The sequence below is a fragment of the Rhinopithecus roxellana genome, chromosome 6, assembly GCF_007565055.1.
Source record: "Rhinopithecus roxellana isolate Shanxi Qingling chromosome 6, ASM756505v1, whole genome shotgun sequence".
Taxonomy (NCBI): Eukaryota; Metazoa; Chordata; class Mammalia; order Primates; family Cercopithecidae; genus Rhinopithecus; species Rhinopithecus roxellana.
The window spans coordinates 149,907,965-149,926,631 of NC_044554.1; the positions used below are offsets into that span (position 1 = coordinate 149,907,965).

At 38.3% G+C, this 18,667-nt stretch overlaps 1 protein-coding gene across 4 annotated transcripts in view; it reads right to left on the reverse strand.

Moving 5' to 3' along the window:
* The window catches only part of AVL9 (AVL9 cell migration associated), a 101,071-nt gene that overhangs the window by 15,749 nt on the left and 66,655 nt on the right, over positions 1-18,667 (reverse strand). For all 4 annotated transcript variants that reach the window (XM_030931861.1, XM_030931862.1, XM_030931860.1 and 1 more), the window contains 6 exons: positions 16,923-17,012; positions 16,046-16,112; positions 14,559-14,599; positions 13,732-13,770; positions 9,709-9,778; positions 8,868-9,403 (listed from right to left, as the gene is read on the reverse strand). In XM_030931861.1, coding sequence (XP_030787721.1) covers positions 8,868-9,403; positions 9,709-9,778; positions 13,732-13,770; positions 14,559-14,599; positions 16,046-16,112; positions 16,923-17,012 — 843 coding nt within the window. The remainder of the gene's footprint in view (positions 1-8,867; positions 9,404-9,708; positions 9,779-13,731; positions 13,771-14,558; positions 14,600-16,045; positions 16,113-16,922; positions 17,013-18,667) is intronic.

Sequence of the window (18,667 nt, forward strand, 5' to 3'; positions counted from 1 at the left end):
ATATTTCATAATAATAACAAAACTAAAAAGTATGTTTTTAAAAACTAAGGTCAAATCTTTTAAAAAATGTTTAAAAATCCTTTAAAAAATTCTAAATATATATGCCTTTTGGCCCAGCATTCTGCTTTTAATTTATCCTACAGTATCCTACAAATATTATATCATGTGTGATATTATATTTATGAAAATAAATGCAATATCAAAAAACTCAAATCCAAACTGTTCATGAATAAGGGACTAATAAATGTTCATCCATACAATGAACCTGCAGCCATAAAAAGCGATGATGTTCATCTCCAAAGAATATTATGGGCCAGGCGTGGTGGCTCATGCCTGTAATCCCAGCACTTTGGGAGGCTGAGGCAGGCGGATCACTTGAGGTCAGGAGTTCGAGACCAGCCTGGCCAACATGCTGAAACCCTGTCTACTAAAAATTCAAAAATTAGCCAGGCATGGTGGTGGGCACCTGTAATCCCAGTTACTTGCGAGTCTGAGGCAGGAGAATCGCTTGAACCCAGGAGGTGGAGGTTGCAGTGAGCCAAGATAGCACCACTGTACTCCAGCCTGGGTGACAAGAGCAAAACTCTGTCTCAAAAAAAATAAATAAATAAAAAATAAACGGCAAAAATGGGCACATTCTGCTACCATTTGTAAAAAGGGAGGGGAAAATATGCATTTGTTTCTGCATAGAATACCCCCAGAAGGAAAGATAAGACAGTGACAATGTTGGCTGCCACTGGAGAGGGCTGCTGGATAGCAGGGGATGGAATGGAAGGGAGACTTTTTATTAGCGATGCTTTGGAATCTTTCAAATATTGAACTATGTGGAAGCATTACATATTTATAAAAGTATTTAAAATAGTTCAAAATAGTTCAAAATAGCTTTAAAATTGTAGCATTACTTGCTGGGTGTGGTGGCTCATGTCTGTAATCCCAGCACTTTGGGAGGCCAAGGGGGGCAGACTGCTTGAGCTCAGGAGTTTGAGACCAGCCTGAGCAACATGGTGAAACTCCATTTCTACCAATAATACAAAAATTAGCCAGGTATGGTGGCCTGCATCTGTGGTCCCAGCTACTCAGGATACTGAGGTGGGAGGATCCCTTGAGCCTAGGAGGTCAAGGCTGCAGTGAGCTGAGATCACACCACTGCTCTCCAGCCTGGGTGAAAAGCAAAAAACTCTGTCTCAAAAATAAATAAAGTTACAAATAAAATGAAACTTAAGGGAATTCCAAATTAAGTCATCTTTTGGGGGAGGCAATTGTGTGTTTTTTTTAAAGAGTACCAGATATTAGCCAGACTCCATCTCAAAAAAAAAAAAAAAAAAAAAAAAAGAGTACCAGATAAAAGCCAAACAAAGAAATGGCTACTGCTCTTTAAAAAAGTTTTAAAACTCAGCAGAACAGAACACTATCTTCCTATATAATGAAATAATCTTCCCTATCGCTCAAACACTAAAAGTAATTTTTTTTTTGTTTGAGATGGAGTCTCGCTGTGTGCCCCAGGCTGGAGTACAGTGGTGAGATCTCGGGTCACTGCAAGCTCTGCCTCCCGTGTTCACGCCATTCTCCTGCCTCAGCCTCCCGAGTAGCTGGGACTACAAGTGCCCACCACCACGCCTGGCTAATTTTTTGTTTTTTGTATTTTTAGTAGAGACAGGGTTTCACCGTGTTAGTCAGGATGGTCTCGATCTCCTGACCTTGTGATCCACTGGCCTCGGCCTCCCAAAGTGTTGAGATTACAGGTGTGAGCCACCGTGTCTGGCCAAAAGTCACATTTATTTGGCTACAGGTTGAGGTAACTTTTTAAAAAATTAAAATTAAAAACAATTTTATTTTTATTCTCGACCCCCAGTGCTTCATTTGATTAGCCTTAAACATTATTATTTTGGCTGGGTGTGGTGGCTCACACCTGTAGTCCCAGCTACTTGGAAGGCGAAGGCGGGCAAACTGCTTGAGCTCAGGAGTTCAAGACCAGCCTGAAAAATATGATGAAACCCCATCTCTACAAAAAATTAGCTGGGCATGGTGGCAAGTGCCTGTGGTCCCAGCTACTTGGGAGGCTGCAGTGGCAGGATCGCTTGGGCATGGGAGGTGGAGGTTACAGTAAGCCAAGATTGTACCACTGTATTCCAGGCTGGGCAAGAGTGGTGAGACCTTGTCTCCAAAAAAAAATAAAGATTAAAAAAAATTTATTTTTAATTTTTTTTTAAATGATAACTATTTGTTAAGATGAGGTCTTGGTCTTTTGCCCAGGCAGGAGTACAGTGGCGTGACCATGGATCACTGCAGTCTTGACCTCCTGGGCTCAAGTGATCCTCCCACCTCAGCCTTCCAAGTAGCTGGGACTACTGGCACATGCCCCCACAGTCGGCTAATTTCATTTTTTTTGTTGTTGTTGTTGGAGTGCAGTGGCAGGATCTCGGCTCACTGTAACCTTCGCCTCTTGGTTTCAAGCGATTCTCCTGCCTCAGCATCCTGAGCAGCTAGGAATACAGGTGTGTGCCACCATGCCCAGCTAATTTTTGTATTTTTAGTAGAGATGGGGTTTCACCATGTTGGCCCGAATGGTCTTGATCTATTGACTTCAGGTGATCCACCTGCCTGGGCCTCCCAAAGTGCTGGGATTACAGGCATGAGCCACCGCACCTGGCCCCAGCTAATTTTTAAATTTTTACTTTACTTAGTAGAGTTGAGGTCTCACTATGTTGCTCAGGCTGGTCTCAAATTCCTGAGCTCAAGTGATTCTTCTGCCTTGACTGTTTCAAAGTTTTTTAATCGACAATAATTGCATTGAGGTAATTTCTTTCTTTCTTTTTTTTTTTTTTTTTGAGACGGAGTTTCGCTCTTGTTGCCCAGGCTGGAGTGCAATGGTGTGATCTCCACTCATCGCAACCTTTGCCTCCCAGGTTCAAGCGATTCTCCTGCCTCAGTCTCCTGAGTAGCTGGGATTACAGGCATGCACCGCCACACCCAGCTAATTTTGATTTTTAGTAGAGACGGGGTTTCTCCATGTTGGTCAGGCTGGTCTTGAACTCCCGATCTCAGGTGATCCGCCCGCCTTGGCCTCTCAAAATGCTGGGATTACAGGCATGAGCCACCGAGCCTGGTCGCATTGAGGTTATTTCTAAATAGAGTTCCATTATAGTGACTCAGCTAATTTTACTAAATAATGGCAAAAATCTCATAACTAGAAGAGGGAGAAAGTTGATGAGTGAGATTAAAGCAGGTGGGACTCCAAGCTCCAAGGGCTCCAGTTGTTTCTGGCCAGTCCTCCATTAACTACTTGGCTCCAAAGTGCAGCCAATTCCAGAACACTTTCAGTAACAAGATGGGAAGACTTAAAATCAGGGAAGAATGGAAGAAAAGCCCTCAGGATTGTCTTTTCACATCAGAAAATAGCTACTGTATCTTCCTCTTTATCTTTTTTTCCACTTCCCTCATTCCCCTTCAATGTCTCTCTGGTTAGAAAGTGATGGAGCAGCAGAGCATAGATACTACACAGGCCCAAATCATCCTCTAATTTCTTACTTCTTCAGTGTCCCAGTTACCTTCCCATCACCCTATGGGAAGCCTACCCCACAGCTGCCTCCAGCCCCACCTCTTCTTCCTTAGCACCCGTTTCTTCTCTACACTTCCTGAATCAGCTCTCAGGAAAGGTGCAAGTATATTTTAGAAGCTAGTATCCACAGCATTTACATACTAAGCCTCCTCTCTGAAACTGACATGAAAGGCATCAACCTCAGACAAGTTCATGTACCAGAGAGAGGACTAGAAAGTTGGGGAACTGGAGACTTTCTTCCGGAAATAATTGTTTTATTGTGTAGAAATTTGTTTCCATTTATTCATATAACTACTCTACTTCAGCAATATTCCCCAGGCACCCAGGCATCTCTCCAGCTATTTCTAAAATTACTTTTCAAAATGTTTTGCTAACCTAATTCATTCTGTACAAGGATTTTAAGATCTTCAAGAGAAAAAAGCCTAAAGACAATTTGGTTTTAAGAATATTTCATATTCCAAAGTTACCAACATGAAAAAGTCAGCATTGCCATTTAAAACTGTGATTAAAGAAATTAGATTTTCATCCAAACACTCAAAAACATAAAACCAAAAAGACAAATATTTTATAGGGACGTTAGTAAGCCCATCATATATTTAATACTGATACTGTATATGGCACACAAATCTAATATTCCACTAAACATGCTTTATTGACAAGACACAAAATACATCTTTAGATTACTTTGTCAGCAACCTGACAAAACCAAAATCCCTCTACAGTTAATTTCTCTCTTGATATCTTCACAATAGTAAAAATTAGAGGGCAGGTGGGTGAAACAGCAAAGTCAGGGCTCCGAAAGGTATAGAAGTCATAACACAGCTCAGAAAGCCCACAATTTGTGGCTACTTGCTTTACCAGTAGACTGAGAAACCCAAGTTTTCTCCCCAAGTTCTTGAATTCCAGTTTTAAGAAACTGCATTGGTTTAATCATGAAATCAGGTAAGATAATTTCAGAATCCCAAGCAAGTTACAAAATGAACAAAGATGGCATTCTGTATTAACTATTCACCAACAATGACTCTGGGCAAGTACATTTTTGCAAAGCTGGGTAAACCCAGAAATAATTTATGAAATAATATAGGAGAGGAATAAATACATTGTTCAAGCCAACATTACCCATCTTTCTTTTCCACATAAAGTTTTACTTCATAAATACCAGACAGTATTCAGGGAAAAACAGAATACTTTGTTCTAGTAACTGAAAAGGTGATACATCTGGCTTTCATGGTAGACTGCAAGATCACAGATGACAAGAATTCAGAATCTAGTATGGTGTCTGGCTCATGGAAGGGCAATAAATACAGTTGGTTCTCCACATCCATGGGTTCCACATACCAGATTCAACCGACCTTGGATTAAAAATATTGAGAAAAATAATAATACAAAATTAACCCTAGCATGGTAACTATTCACATAGCATTTACATTACATTAGGTATTATAAATAATCTAGAGGTGATTTAAAGGATACGGGAGAGGCTGGGCACAGTGGCTCACGCCTGTAATTTCAGCACTTTGGGAGGCCAAGGTGGGCAGATCACCTGAGATCAGGAGTCTGAGACCAGCCTGGTCAACATAGTGAAACCCTGTCTCTACTAAAAATACAAAAATCAGCTGGGCATAGTGATGGGCACCTGCAGTCCCAGCCACTTGGGAGGCTGAGGCAGGAGAATCGCTTGAACCTGGGAGGTGGAGGCTGCAGTGAGCCGAGATCATGCCACTGCACTCCAGCCTGGGGGACAGAGCAAGACTTTGTCTCAAAAAAAAAAAAAAAAAAAAAAAAAAAACATATGTGAGAGGATGTGCACAGGTCATATGCAAACACTATGCCACTCTATGTAAGTGACTTGAACATTCTCGAATTTTGGTATGGGGGAAGTTCCTGGAACTAATCCCCCATGAATAATGAGGGATAACTGTACTTGTAGAATGAGAAATTAAAAAAATTTTTTTTTCTATTCTACTTTGAAAATTCACAAATAGCAATAAAAGTTTTTCTGCAAAGGATGAAAAAAAAATCCAAACAATGTAGCTTCTAGAATATGTCTCAGCATCAGTGTAACTTATTTATTTTTATATAGAGACAGGGTCTTACTCTAAACTCTAAAGCTCAGACTGGAGTGCAGTGGCACAGTCATGGCTCACAGAAGCCTCAAAGTCCTGGGTTCAAGAGATCCTCTTGCCTCAGCCTCCCAAGTAGCTGTGACTATAGGCATATGCCACCGTGTCCAGATCATTTATTTTACTTTTTCGTAGAGATGAAGTCTTGCTTTGTTGCACAGGCTGGTTTCTAGATTCTGGTTTCAAGCAATCCTCCCTGCCTCGGCCTCCCAAAGTGCTGGGATTACAGGTGTGAGACACTATGTCCAGTCCAGTGTAACTTTTGACCCAGTGAAGTTGACTGCTTCATCTTAATGCATTACTGACATGAAGAAATGATATCCTGAGAAGACTGTGAATTAAAGATTCAACTTGATTTACTATATTGTGTTTAAGTTATTAAAAAATTCAAATACATTCTGGTTTTTATAAACAGATTAAAAAATAGTGTTAGAACAATTAGCCAAAACACTGTTATATTCAAATGAAGTTTACTAATATAAGTACACTTAATAAGTGTATGTATTAAGTATACTTAGTAAATATACATGTATACTTATTTATTAGTTATAACTTACCTCACTTATAAGTGATATAAGTTAGACATCTAAGTTTTCTTTTAAAATTGTAGTATTTTGATATATATAGGCAACTCTTTTTATTGTACTTTACTTTATTGTGCTTTTTCTAAACTGAAGGTTTATGGTAACCCTGCAACCGTCGTCTATTTTTCCAACAGTCTGTGCTCACTTCCCTGTCTCTGTCACATTTTGGTAATTCTCACAGTATCTCACACGTTTTCCTTATTATTGTGTTTCTTATGCTGATTTGTGATCCGTGATCTTTGATGTTACTATTGTCATTGTTTTGAGGTGACATGAACCATGCCCACATAGACAGCAAACTTAATAAATGCTGTGTGTGTTCTGACTTCTCCACTGACTGGCCGTTCCTGTCTCTTCCCCTCTCCTCAGACCTCCCTATCCCCTGAGATGCAGCAATATTTAAATTAGGCCAATTAACAACCCTACAGTGGCCTCTAAGTGTTTAGAAATCAAAAGCTAGAAATGATTAAGTTTAGTAAAGAAGGCATGTTGAAAGCTGAGACAGAAATCTATGCCTCTTGCACCAAACAGTTAGCCAAGTTGTCGATGCAAAAGAAAAGTTTTTGAAGGAAATTAAAAGTGCTACTAAAAGTGTTTTTTTTTTTTTAACCAGTGAACACACAAATGGTAAGAAAGTGAAACAACAGCCTTATTGCTGATATGCAGAAAGTTTGATTGAGTGGTCTGGATAGAAGATCAAACCAAAGAGAACATTCCCTTAAGCCAAAGCCTAATCTACAGCAAGGCCTTAACTCTCTTCAATTATATGAAACCCGAGAGAGGTGAGAAGATGCAGAAGTATGAAGCCAGCAGAGTTAGCTCACCATGTTTAAGAAGCCGTCTCTATAACATAAAAGTACAAGGTGAAGCAGCAAGTGCTGATGGAGAAGCTATAGCAAGTTATTCAGAAGATCTAGCTAAGGTCATTGATGATTTTGAATACAACAGATTTTCAATAAAGACAAAACAGCTTTCTACTGGAAGAGGATGCCATCTAGGACTTTTGTAGGTAGGGAAGAAGTCAATGCCTGGTTTCAAAGCTTCAAAGGACAAGGTAACTCTTACTGGGGGCTAAAGCAGCTGGTGACTTTAAGTTGAAGCCAATGATCATTTACCATTCCCCAAATCCTAGGGCCCTTCAGAGTTATGCTAAATCTGCTGCTTGTGCTCTAGAATGGAACAACAAAGCATGGTTTACTGTATATTTAAGGCCACTGTTGAGACCTACTACTCAGAAGAAAATAAAGATTCCTTTCACAATATTACTGCTCATTGACAATGCACCCAGTCATCTAAGGGCTCTAATGAAGATGTACAAGGAGATTAATGTTTTCTTTTTGCTTATGAACACAACATTCATTTTGGAGCCCATGGATCAAGGAGTCATTTTAATTTTCAAATCTTATTATTTAAGAAACACATTTCATAAGGCTATAGCTGCCATGGATAGTGATTCCTTTGATGGATCTGGGCAAAGTAAATTGAAAGTCTTCTGGAAAAGATTCGTTACTCTAGATGCCATTAAGAACATTTGTGATTCACAGGAAGAGGTCAAAATATCATTAACAGGAGTTTGGAAGAAGTTGATACCACTCTCATGAATAACTTTGAGGGGTTCAAGACCTTGGGGGAGATTTGGTGGAAACAGCAAGAAAATTAGAATTAGAAGTGGAATCTGAAAATATGACTGAATTGCTGCAATCTGCTGATAAAACTTGAACAGATGAGGAGCTGCTTCTTAGGGAGAAGGAGAGCGGTTTCTTGTGATGGAGTCTGCTGCTAGTGAAGAAGATGTGGTGAATGTTGTTGAAATGACAACAAAGGATTTTTATTCATTTATATTTAAATAAATTAAAAATTAATTATTTAATAATTAATTGTACTTCACTTTATTGTGCTTTTAACATAATTATTAAGTTTTATTCACTTTGTTGTGTTTTTAAAATAATTACTAAATTTTAAATAATAAACATTTACTATTTAAAAAATAATAGAGTCTCCCTCTGTCGCCCAGTCTGGAGTGCAGTGGTGTAATCACAGCTCACTTTAGCCTCAACCTCCAGGGCTCAACCAAGCCTGCTAACCTCAGCCTCCCAAGTAGCTGGGACCAGAGGTGTGAGTTACCAAGTCTGTCTAATCAAACTCCTGGCCTCAAGTGATCCTCCTGCCTCAGCCTCTCAAAGTTTTAGAAACAAAAAAATTCCTGAGACTCGTTTTATCACACTGTTCTGTAACTGAACTATAGTATCTCCGAGGTGTGCCTGTATTTATTGAGCGCAATCAAGGCTGTCTGGACTTCCTTAATTCTTTTATTAAGGAGAAACCTGAATAATTAAAAATAGACGCAAGAGAGTGATTGTGAATATGACTCATATCTACTAAGTTTCAAAACATTTACCAATCAAAATCCCCTATATACTTCCCTATAGACTTATACTATGGTCACGGATGCCACAGTACTATATATCTGGTATATATTTTACAGTTTTCAAGGAAAATTTTCTATCTGAAAATGCGTTGAATACCAAAAATTCAAAAGTTAAACTCTAAAAGGATTTTTCAAATTCTTTAAGGAATTTGATAAAAAATATTGCACTTTACCTTTGTGAAGATGGCCAGGGGCATGCCATACTGATCCTCTTCCAAACCCGAAATGAGCCCTGGTATCAGGACTACCTGTCCCGTATTAGCTTGAGGTTGTACAGTAATTGGAAGACTCTCTGAGGGGACAGAGTCCTTTGGAAACAAATTTGTCTGGTCTGATCCCAGCTGTTCCCTTTCTTTCAAGTTGGGGTCCTCTAAGACACTAGGATCCAAAGTTTCCCAGTCACTTTCTGAAGAATCTGGAGATGGGTGAGATGGAGGTTTCAAATATTGATTGTTATCATTGGGTTCCTGCCCTTTGCTGCTGTCTTCCACTTGGAACAAAGACTCTTCAGCCTTCATGGCAGCATCTTCTCCATGGTTTCCTGCCATGACTTTCCTGACAGTTCCCAAGTTGGTATGTGAAACGTCAGAAGTGGATGCAGAATTAAAATCATCTGCACATGGGTTACTTTCCTGAAGTCCACCATCTTCAGACATACTCTTCCGGGGTCTATACTGAGAACAGTCACTGAGACCATGTTCAATCATGCCTAAAATACGCAATATTAAAGAACAGCTTGGCTTATAATAATATGGAAGAACCTAAGAGCTATATATTTTATTAGTAGACTCTCCTATAAAATTTAATAAGCTATGCTTTTACACATTTTAATTAAAAACAAAAAGAACAGAAAGAAACCCAGACAAAAGAGAGAAACCTATTTCCAAAAAGCAAATGTCATATTAAAATAGAAAGGATAACCCTAATGAATTTATCTTTGAAATGTTATTTCTAAAAGTTTAGGTTCCAGTACAAGTTAAACAAAAGAAAGAGTAGATACTGCTGTTTTCTTACCTGGAAAAAGGGATAACACAGTCATCAGTGCACCCACCAATTTATTCACTGGAGAAATATAAAAAAGAACCTGGAATGGGGTCAATCAAAATCAAATTAGAAAACCCATGAAGCCATCATAATGATAACAAATAAAAAAGAGGGAAAAATTCTTTATATAAGAGTAACAGCTGGCCGGGTGCAGTGGCTCATGCCTGTAATCCCAGCACTTTGGGAGGCTGGGGTGGGTGGATCACAAGGTCAGGAGATCGAGACCATCCTGGCCAACAGGGTTAAACCCCATCTATACTAAAATACAAAAACTTAGCCGGGGATGGTGGTGCACGCCTGTGGTCCCAGCTACTTGGGAGGCTGAGGCAGGACAATCACTTAAACCCAGGAGGCAGAGTTGCAGTGAGCTGAGATCACGCCACTGCACTCCAGCCTGGCTAGACAGCAAGACTCTGTCTCATAAAAATAAAAATAAAAAATAAAAAAATAACAGCTGCCAGGCGTGGCAGCTGGCTCACACCTGTAATCCCAGCACTTTGGGAGGCCAAGGCGGGCAGATGACGAGGTCAGGAGATGGAGACCAGCCTGACCAACATGCTGAAACCCTGCCTCTACTAAAAATACAAAAATTAGCCAGGCATGGTGGTGCGCACCTGTAATCTCAGCTACTCAGAAGGCTGAAGCAGGAGAATTGCTTGAACGCAGGAGGTGGAGGTTACAGTGAGCCGAGATTGCACCACTGCACTCCAGCCTGGGTGACAGAGTGAGATTCTGTCTCAAAAAAAAAAAAAAAAGAAAGTAACAGCTAATAAACATAGAAGTACTAATAGAAAAATCACCATTTAGCATCCACCATGATTTAGGTACAAATTACCAACAGATGCCAAAACTACTGTGAAACAACAGGATAGTCACAATGTCTGAAATTTATCATTCTACAGATTACCTATTAAGGTGGCAACCACCACCTCAACCAAATGATCAAACTTCACGTCACCAATACTACTACTACAAATAGTTATGGGCCTCCTGATATTACGTCCTGACAGAGACACACCACTACCTGTGTAGGATTCTTACTAAAAAGGTTTAATTTGAAACTAGCCACAAGAAAACAAACAAATCTCACCCTAGAACACTAGTCTGGATTATTTTTAAAATGCCAGTATCACAAAATATAGAAAGAAAAGAACACACAAAAAAAGAGAGGTGGAAGAACTTTTTGAAATAAAAAGAGAGCTAGCAATGCCATAGATGATCCTTGACTGGATCCCAGATTGAAAGCAACAATTAGGTCAGGTATGGTGGCTCACACCTGTAATCCCAGCATTTTGGGAGATTGAGGCAGGAGGATCACTTGAGGCCGGGAGTTCAAGACCAGCCTGGGCAACAGAGTGAGACCCTATCTCTATTCTTTAAAACAAAAAATTAAATAATAATAAAAAAAGAAAACATCAGCTACAAAGGACATTATCACATCTGGGGAAATTTGAAAATGGACTGTATGTCAGATTTCTCTTATTATCTCAATGTTAAATTTCCTGAATGTGAAAATGATATTTCGGTTATATAGGAATATTTTCTTTTTCTTAAGAAATATATCCTTAAGTATTTATTTAGGAGTGAAGTACCACATGTCTACAAATTACTTTCAAGGTATTATGATTCAGGGGAAAAAATGAACATTTATAAAGGGATATAGACTGGGTGTGGTGGCTCATGCTGGTAATCCCAGCACTGTGGTCCCAGCTACTCAGGAAGCTGAGGTGGAAGAATTGCTTGAGCCTGGGAGTTAGAGGTTGCAGTAAGCCATGATTGCACCACTGCACTCTAGCCCGGGCAACAGAGCTATACCCTGTCTCAAAAAATAAAAAGGAATTCAAAGTGTTCTGTGGCTGGATGGTGATGATGGCTGCATAACATGAATGTACTTAATACCACTGAATTGTATACCTTAAAATGGTTACAATGATAAATTGTATGTCATGTGTATTTTGTCACAAATTTAGAAATTAAATAAAAATTTTTGAAACACCACACTAGTATGTTGGGTTCATTTTTTTAAAAAAACTATCTTTTTTTCTGTTTGAAGGAATACTCATTCATTCATTCATTTATTTATTTTGAGATGGAGTCTTGCTCTGTCACCCAGGCTAGAGTGCAGTGGTGCAATCTTGGCTCACTACAACCTCTGCCTACTGGGTTCAAGCAATTCTCCTGCCTCAGCCTCCCGAGTAGCTGGGACTACAGGCATCTGCCACCATGCCTGGCTAATTTTTGTATTTTTAGCAGAGATGGGGTTTCACCATGTTGGCCAGGCTGTTCTCAAGCTCCTGACCTCAAGTGATCTGCCCACCTTAGTCTCCCAAAGTGCTGAGATAACAGGCGTGAGCCACCATGCCCAGCCTGAAGGAATATATATTTCTTACAGAAAAATAGGATACAGAAAAAAATTTCCTTTAAAAAAATAACCTATGTTCTCACCAAACTAGGCTGATACCTTTACTTCCAGTCCCTTTTCAATTAATATATATTCATTTATAAAATTGGGATCATGGGCTTGATATGTTGTAGACAAACTTTTCTCACTTAACATGCCATGAAAATCTTTAAAACAATAAAAACATCTTAGTATCTTTTTTATTGTCTGAAATTATATACAACATGCAAGATAAACTAATAGTTATTCACTTATAATTTATTATTCTGTGACAGACTCTCTTAGAGCTTTGTGTCCAGTTCAGATTAATTTTGGAAAATAGATCTCTAAAAGGAGAATTACTGGGTCAAAGGAATATTTTTAAGGTAGTGAATTAAAGTGGATATTGTGCATGGTCGACTCCCCAATATTCTTTCCACCCTTACTCCACTAGGCACAGTAATACGGTATATAAAACTGGCCTAGATCCAAAGATGGCTCCTGATTAGTCTAAACCAAAGGCTGGTGAACTTTTTCTATAAAAGGTCAGATGTATATTTTTGCTTGGTGGGCCATATAGTCTGTCACAACTACTCAACTCTGCCACCACAGTGTGAAAGCAGCCATAAACAGCAAGTAAATAAATGGGTCTGATTTCCAATAAAATTTTATGTATAACAATAGGTAGTAGGTCAGATTTGGCCTTGGGACTAAGCCAATCATGGCAAACCCATCCCTTTGTATTAGGGAGTGGTCAGGAACCCAAGTTTAAGCCAATCAGGGCAAGCATGTATTTGGCCACAGGAGTAGCCACATATGTGGCCTGTAATAGGCCCAAACAAGTTGAAGGAAAGAACTATTATTTTTTTAATTGTTATTTTTTGAGACAGTGGCTCTATTCCCAGGCTGGAGTGCAGTGGCACGATCTCAGCTTCCTGTAATCTCCACCTCCCAGGCTCAAGCCATCCTCCTACCTCAGCCTCCCAAGTAGCTGGGACTACAGGCACATGCCACCACACCCAGCTAAGTTTTGTATATTTTGTAGAGATGGAGTTTCTTTCACCAAACTCCTGAGCACAAGTGATCCTCCTGCTTCATCCTCCCAAAGTGCTAGGATTACAGGTGTGAGCCACCGTGCCCAGTCAAAAATTCTTATTAGATTGTTTAGGAGGAGGTATTATTTCTGCCGGCAGTTATGATTGAGGAAGCAAATAACCCAATTACTGTCGGCAGTTCCCTATACTACCAGGGAAACTAGGCTCTGGAACAAGCTAGCACTGTGTACTGTAGAGCAAAGAGATGGAAAAAAACCTAGGCACTTAATTACACGATGGAGCCACTGAGTCACACAACCCTGAAATCTAAAGTGAGCCAACAACACGTCCTTTTTATTTAAAGTCAGTTTAAAATTGAGTTTTCTATTACCTCCAGAAAAGCTGTATGAATTTATATTTCTATGGCAGAGAACAAGAAAATGTGCTCCAGCTCATCACAATGATAGGCAAAAAGTATCTTAATACTTTATCATTAGTTTCAATTTTATGAAATAATGTAAAAAAAAAGTCAATAAAAGTTAAATACTGCATCTTTCCTTTCATCCCTTAGGATCATACCTTTTTTTCAAGAAGAATTAGCTTAAATAGGATTAAGACCTGCAAAAGGAAAAAAAAAAAATGTTGTATTGAAATGAGAAACTCAAGTCTATAATTCATCTTTTCCCCTCCTAAAACATAACCATAATCATTAATACTAAATACAGCACTTTAAAAAGTACATGAAAAATTATGAACTTATACTGAGAAGTGAAACATTACCTGTGTACTCTTAAATGTGAGAATCACTTAAATCTCTAACTGAAATGATTCTTTCTTGAAGGGGAGGTACCATCTTTGACTGAAGTATCTATAAGCTCTTTAAAGGGGACCCTACTCTTTAAATATATAATTTACTTCTGGATGTCCAGAGTGTTCACAAAGCAGGTGCTCAGTAAATGTTTGTTAAATGAATAGTCTCTGTTTATATCCTTGTCAACATCTGCTTTAATAATAAACATCAGAAGGTATAGGGATGTATATGTTTTACTGAAAAATGCTCCATTCTCAGGGCAACATATAAAATATTCTGCAAGATCAAACCATGTTTCTTTCATTCTAATCTCATGATAAATGAAATTGCAAAAACAATAGAAAAAATTACCCTATCCTGAAAAGAAGTAAACAGTATTTGTGCTCTTTTAAATTTCTATAATACAGGGACTACCAATACTTTTAATTTTGTGTAGTTATAAGGCCAAGCACATCTTAGAAGAACTAAAGCATGGTATGCCACAATCTGCATTCAATTTAGCACACTGAATTTGGCAGTTAAATGTGCACACTAAGAACAGTGTGGGCCATTTTAGTACTGTACATCATAAATTTATTTAAATAAGGTACCATACCTTGTGTCGAAAATGAAGGACGAGATCTCGAGGTGACAGACCTACAATGTTAACAAAAAAGCTAAACTGTGACTACAATGTAATGTTTTTACTGAAGAAAGGTTATTTTCCCCTTAACGGAAAGAAAGGTTAAAAAAAAAAGCCGGAATATGCAAATATTCAAATATTTATGTAATGTTTGATTAGGTACACACTCATGTACAGTGCTGTTCAGTACAACTTTCTGCAAGGATGAAAATCTTTTAAACCTGTCTTGTCCAATACAGTAACCACATGCAGCTACTGAGCAATTGAAATGTGGCATGAGTGACTGAGACAAACTGACTTAAGTTTTATTAAAATTTATTAATTTTAATCTAAATATAGACAGCTATAGGTGGCGAGTAGCTACTGTTTTGGACAGTGCAGGTCTAACACATTTCCCCATTCTAAAAACATAAACTGTACAAGTTTAGAAATGATATAGCTTATATTATAGAGGCAATCCATGATTAAACAAGGGTTTTGGTTATGGCACTTCATATGCTGTTATTTCTGAAACACAGTCTTTTCTATCATCTGCCTGAAACAACACAGTACAAGAGAAAATAATTTAGAGAAAATATGCTCTCAGAATAGGACTTCATATTATGCAGAGTAATAGTTTACATTACACAGAGGATTGCAATCGTAAACTGCAATTGGCAACTGCATGCTGAAATTGGAATTGAGTGAGCATAAACCACTATGTGATTAAAAAGTTTTAATCACAAAATGGAGATTTATTGAGTTGCCCATTGAATACCTTGGCTACCAATGGATCTTCTGGGTTGTCAAGATAGTATAAATTAAACACAAATCCCTAACCTGAAGAATCTTAGAACAGGAAAGAGCTGAGCATCTTTTTGCTTCATCTGTTACGACAGGGAATTAAGCTGGTCAGCATTAATGCAAGGAAAAGACAAGACAATAAAAACCTTCCATTACTATCCTAAAAGGTAGAAATTCCAGCCTGGGCACCATAGGGACACCTTGTCTCTACAAAAAAAAAAAAAAAAAAACCAAAACAAACAAAAAAAACAACTAGCTGGCAGTGGTGGCAGGCACCTGTGGTCCCAGCTACTCAGGAGGCTGTGGCAGGAGAATTGCTTGAGCCCAGGAGGTCAAGGCTGCAGTAAGCCATGATCACACCACTGCACTCCAGCCTGGGTGAGAAAATGCTATCCATTTTCATTGATAATTGAGGTAGTTTGTCTCAAAAAAAAAAAAGGCAGAAATTTACCTTGATTTACCTTGTACATTAATAGTTATAAATCTGGTATGTTCTAATACTCTTCTCAGCATAAACACTGGCTAAGAAGATATTTAAGGAAGAAACAGCATCAAATGTTGAAGAATTTAGATCCCATATAGAGATGTAATTCTAATGAAAGTTTTACATGCAACTCACTTTGCTAAACAAATAGAAATGAAGGAATCTCTTTTAACTTGTAAGTCAGTTAACTTACCAAGATATACTTGGGATCCTTCTAATGAAGCCCCTCCCAAGGAACTATTCATATGTTCATAAAGTTCCTATAAAACATAGATTGAATTTAGCACATTTTACTATCATTTTAGATCTGAATTAGAAATATACTGATCAGAAAAAAAGTTGGTTTCTTAATTGAGGCAGTTTGTTCTGCTAGGCGCTAAATTTAAAAACAAGCTTCTCTGCAACCTTGCCAGTTCTCATTTCTTCTCTTCTGGATATGAGCAGTATCAAAAGAGATGTGGGCAGTGAGTATGAAAAGCTACTCAGGGTATTCCTTTCTCCCTCTACATTTCAGAGCATGTCTCATTCACATAGTGGTATGAATTCCTAGTATAAATTCCCTCTGCCCCTTGCTAAGTCCCTAGCTGTCCTATTCCCATCAGAATCCATGAGAGATCCATATTCTTTACATGAATGGTGGCATTGAGGAAAACATCCTATCCATTTTCGATAAAATAATCATGTGGTTTTTGTGGTCTGTGTATTGGCAGCTAGGAACCAGAAACCTGATATGTAAAAATACTGTGCAGTTTATTAGTAAGATACTGTGCAGTTTATTAGTAAGCAAATTTATAGAAGCAATGCCACAGCAAAAGGGCTATTATCCACTAAGAGAAACATTACTGTTAGTTATAGTTATTTGTAGTCATTATTTCCCCAAAAAAAAAAAAAGTTTGGTTAAATTTAGTATTTGGGCAGATTCCTAGTCTTTCAATGTTTTGATGCAAATGTGTTTTCACATTAGAATGTCTTTCTTAAGGTAATAATTATCCTTCACAGTATTACTGACAATATTTACTTGATTCATGAGTATATCTTCAGCCAAACACTATAGAGGGGTATAAAGTTACCTTTAGAATGGAAATTTGGGAAAAATCCTTCTCTTCAAAATATGCATGTGTAATGAGTTGAAGTTTTGCTTGAAGTAAACCATACAAAGGCTTAAAGAAAAACAGAGAAATTACCATTGATTGATAATAATTGGTTGATAACAGTAAAATTGGTTGATAATAGTAAAACAAACAGAACCCCACAACTTTTTAATTTGAAGAGAATAGGGAGAAAAAAGTTAGTAACTATCAACTTTAGTGCGTATTATTCACAGTTGAAAGCCGTGAAGTCATCTGTTCTTTGGCTGCAAGTGAAAAGTACCTGAAACACAGTACAGTGCTTAAGAGTGTGGGCTCAGACTTGCTGGGCCTGGCTCCATCACTCAGCTCTGGGGAATCTAACCTCTCCACCTCTGCTTGCTGATGTGAACATGGGCATATGAAAACAGTACCTCTTACTTGACTGTTTTAAGGATTAAATAACAGGTAAAAGCACTTGGTAAGAAGTATCTGACACACAGAAAGCATCCAAACATTAGCTATTACTATTATATGATTTAAAACATATTGTAATTCTGCACAGTTTTGCTGGCTTGTAGTGACATTTATTCATCCTTATAACAGTCTGTTTTTAAATCTATTTGAACATTCATGATTACATTTAAATTCATTTCCCTTTTTTGTCCTCTGTGGAGGCTCACTCCTCTGGGAGTGGTGGCATGCACCTGTGGTCCCAGCTACTCAGGAGGCTGTGGCAGGAGACAAACAACTAGTTTGTGTCCTTTATCATAATATTGTTTTATACATTTGAGCAAAGTTATCCCTTAATCCTTATTTCTCTATTTAGGATCTTCTACCATTTTCATCTTTTTATTTATAATGTTCTTTTCTAGATGTTTTCTCATTTCTTTTTTTTTTTTTTTTTTTTGTTTTTGTTTTTGTTTTTTTTTGAGACGGAGTCTCGCTCTGTCGCCCAGGCTGGAGTGCAGTGGCCGGATCTCAGCTCACTGCAAGCTCCGCCTCCCGGGTTCACGCCATTCTCCTGCCTCAGCCTCCCGAGTAGCTGGGACTACAGGCGCCCGCCAGGTCGCCCGGCTAGTTTTTTGTATTTTTAGTAGAGACGGGGTTTCACCATGTTAGCCAGGATGGTCTTGATCTCCTGACCTCGTGATCCGCCCGTCTCGGCCTCCCAAAGTGCTGGGATTACAGGCTTGAGCCACCGCGCCCGGCCGTTTTCTCATTTCTATGTCCATTTCAGGATGCAATGACCAATGATGTATATATACTCTAATTAATTAAAAACAAGTAACACTGAAAGAGTCTCTTTTCCAGTATCCCTGTTAATATATCATGATTCCCATCAAAGTATAAAATCATTTTATTTTTATACATAGACTTCAATACATAGACCAGAAAAACCACAACCAGACCTTTCTGAGTAAGCTACCCTCTTCCCATCTCTTGTGTCTGCTTTAGAGACAGATAAAACTTGATTTTTTTGCTCCAATTTTATCACTTAGTAGTTACATGTCTGTGAGAATTACACATTTTTTCTCTGAGGTATGCCTTTATTTATAAAGTGAAAACAGTAAATACATCTCAATGTTGTTATAAGGATGGAAATGACAATTACATATAACAAGTGTCTGGTACAGAATTAATGCCTGATATATAGGCACTCAATAAATGGCATCTTTTATTATTGTAATCGTCCTTTGAAGAAGGATTACTCAGGAAGTCTCTTAACATGTTGCACTTCCTTTAAT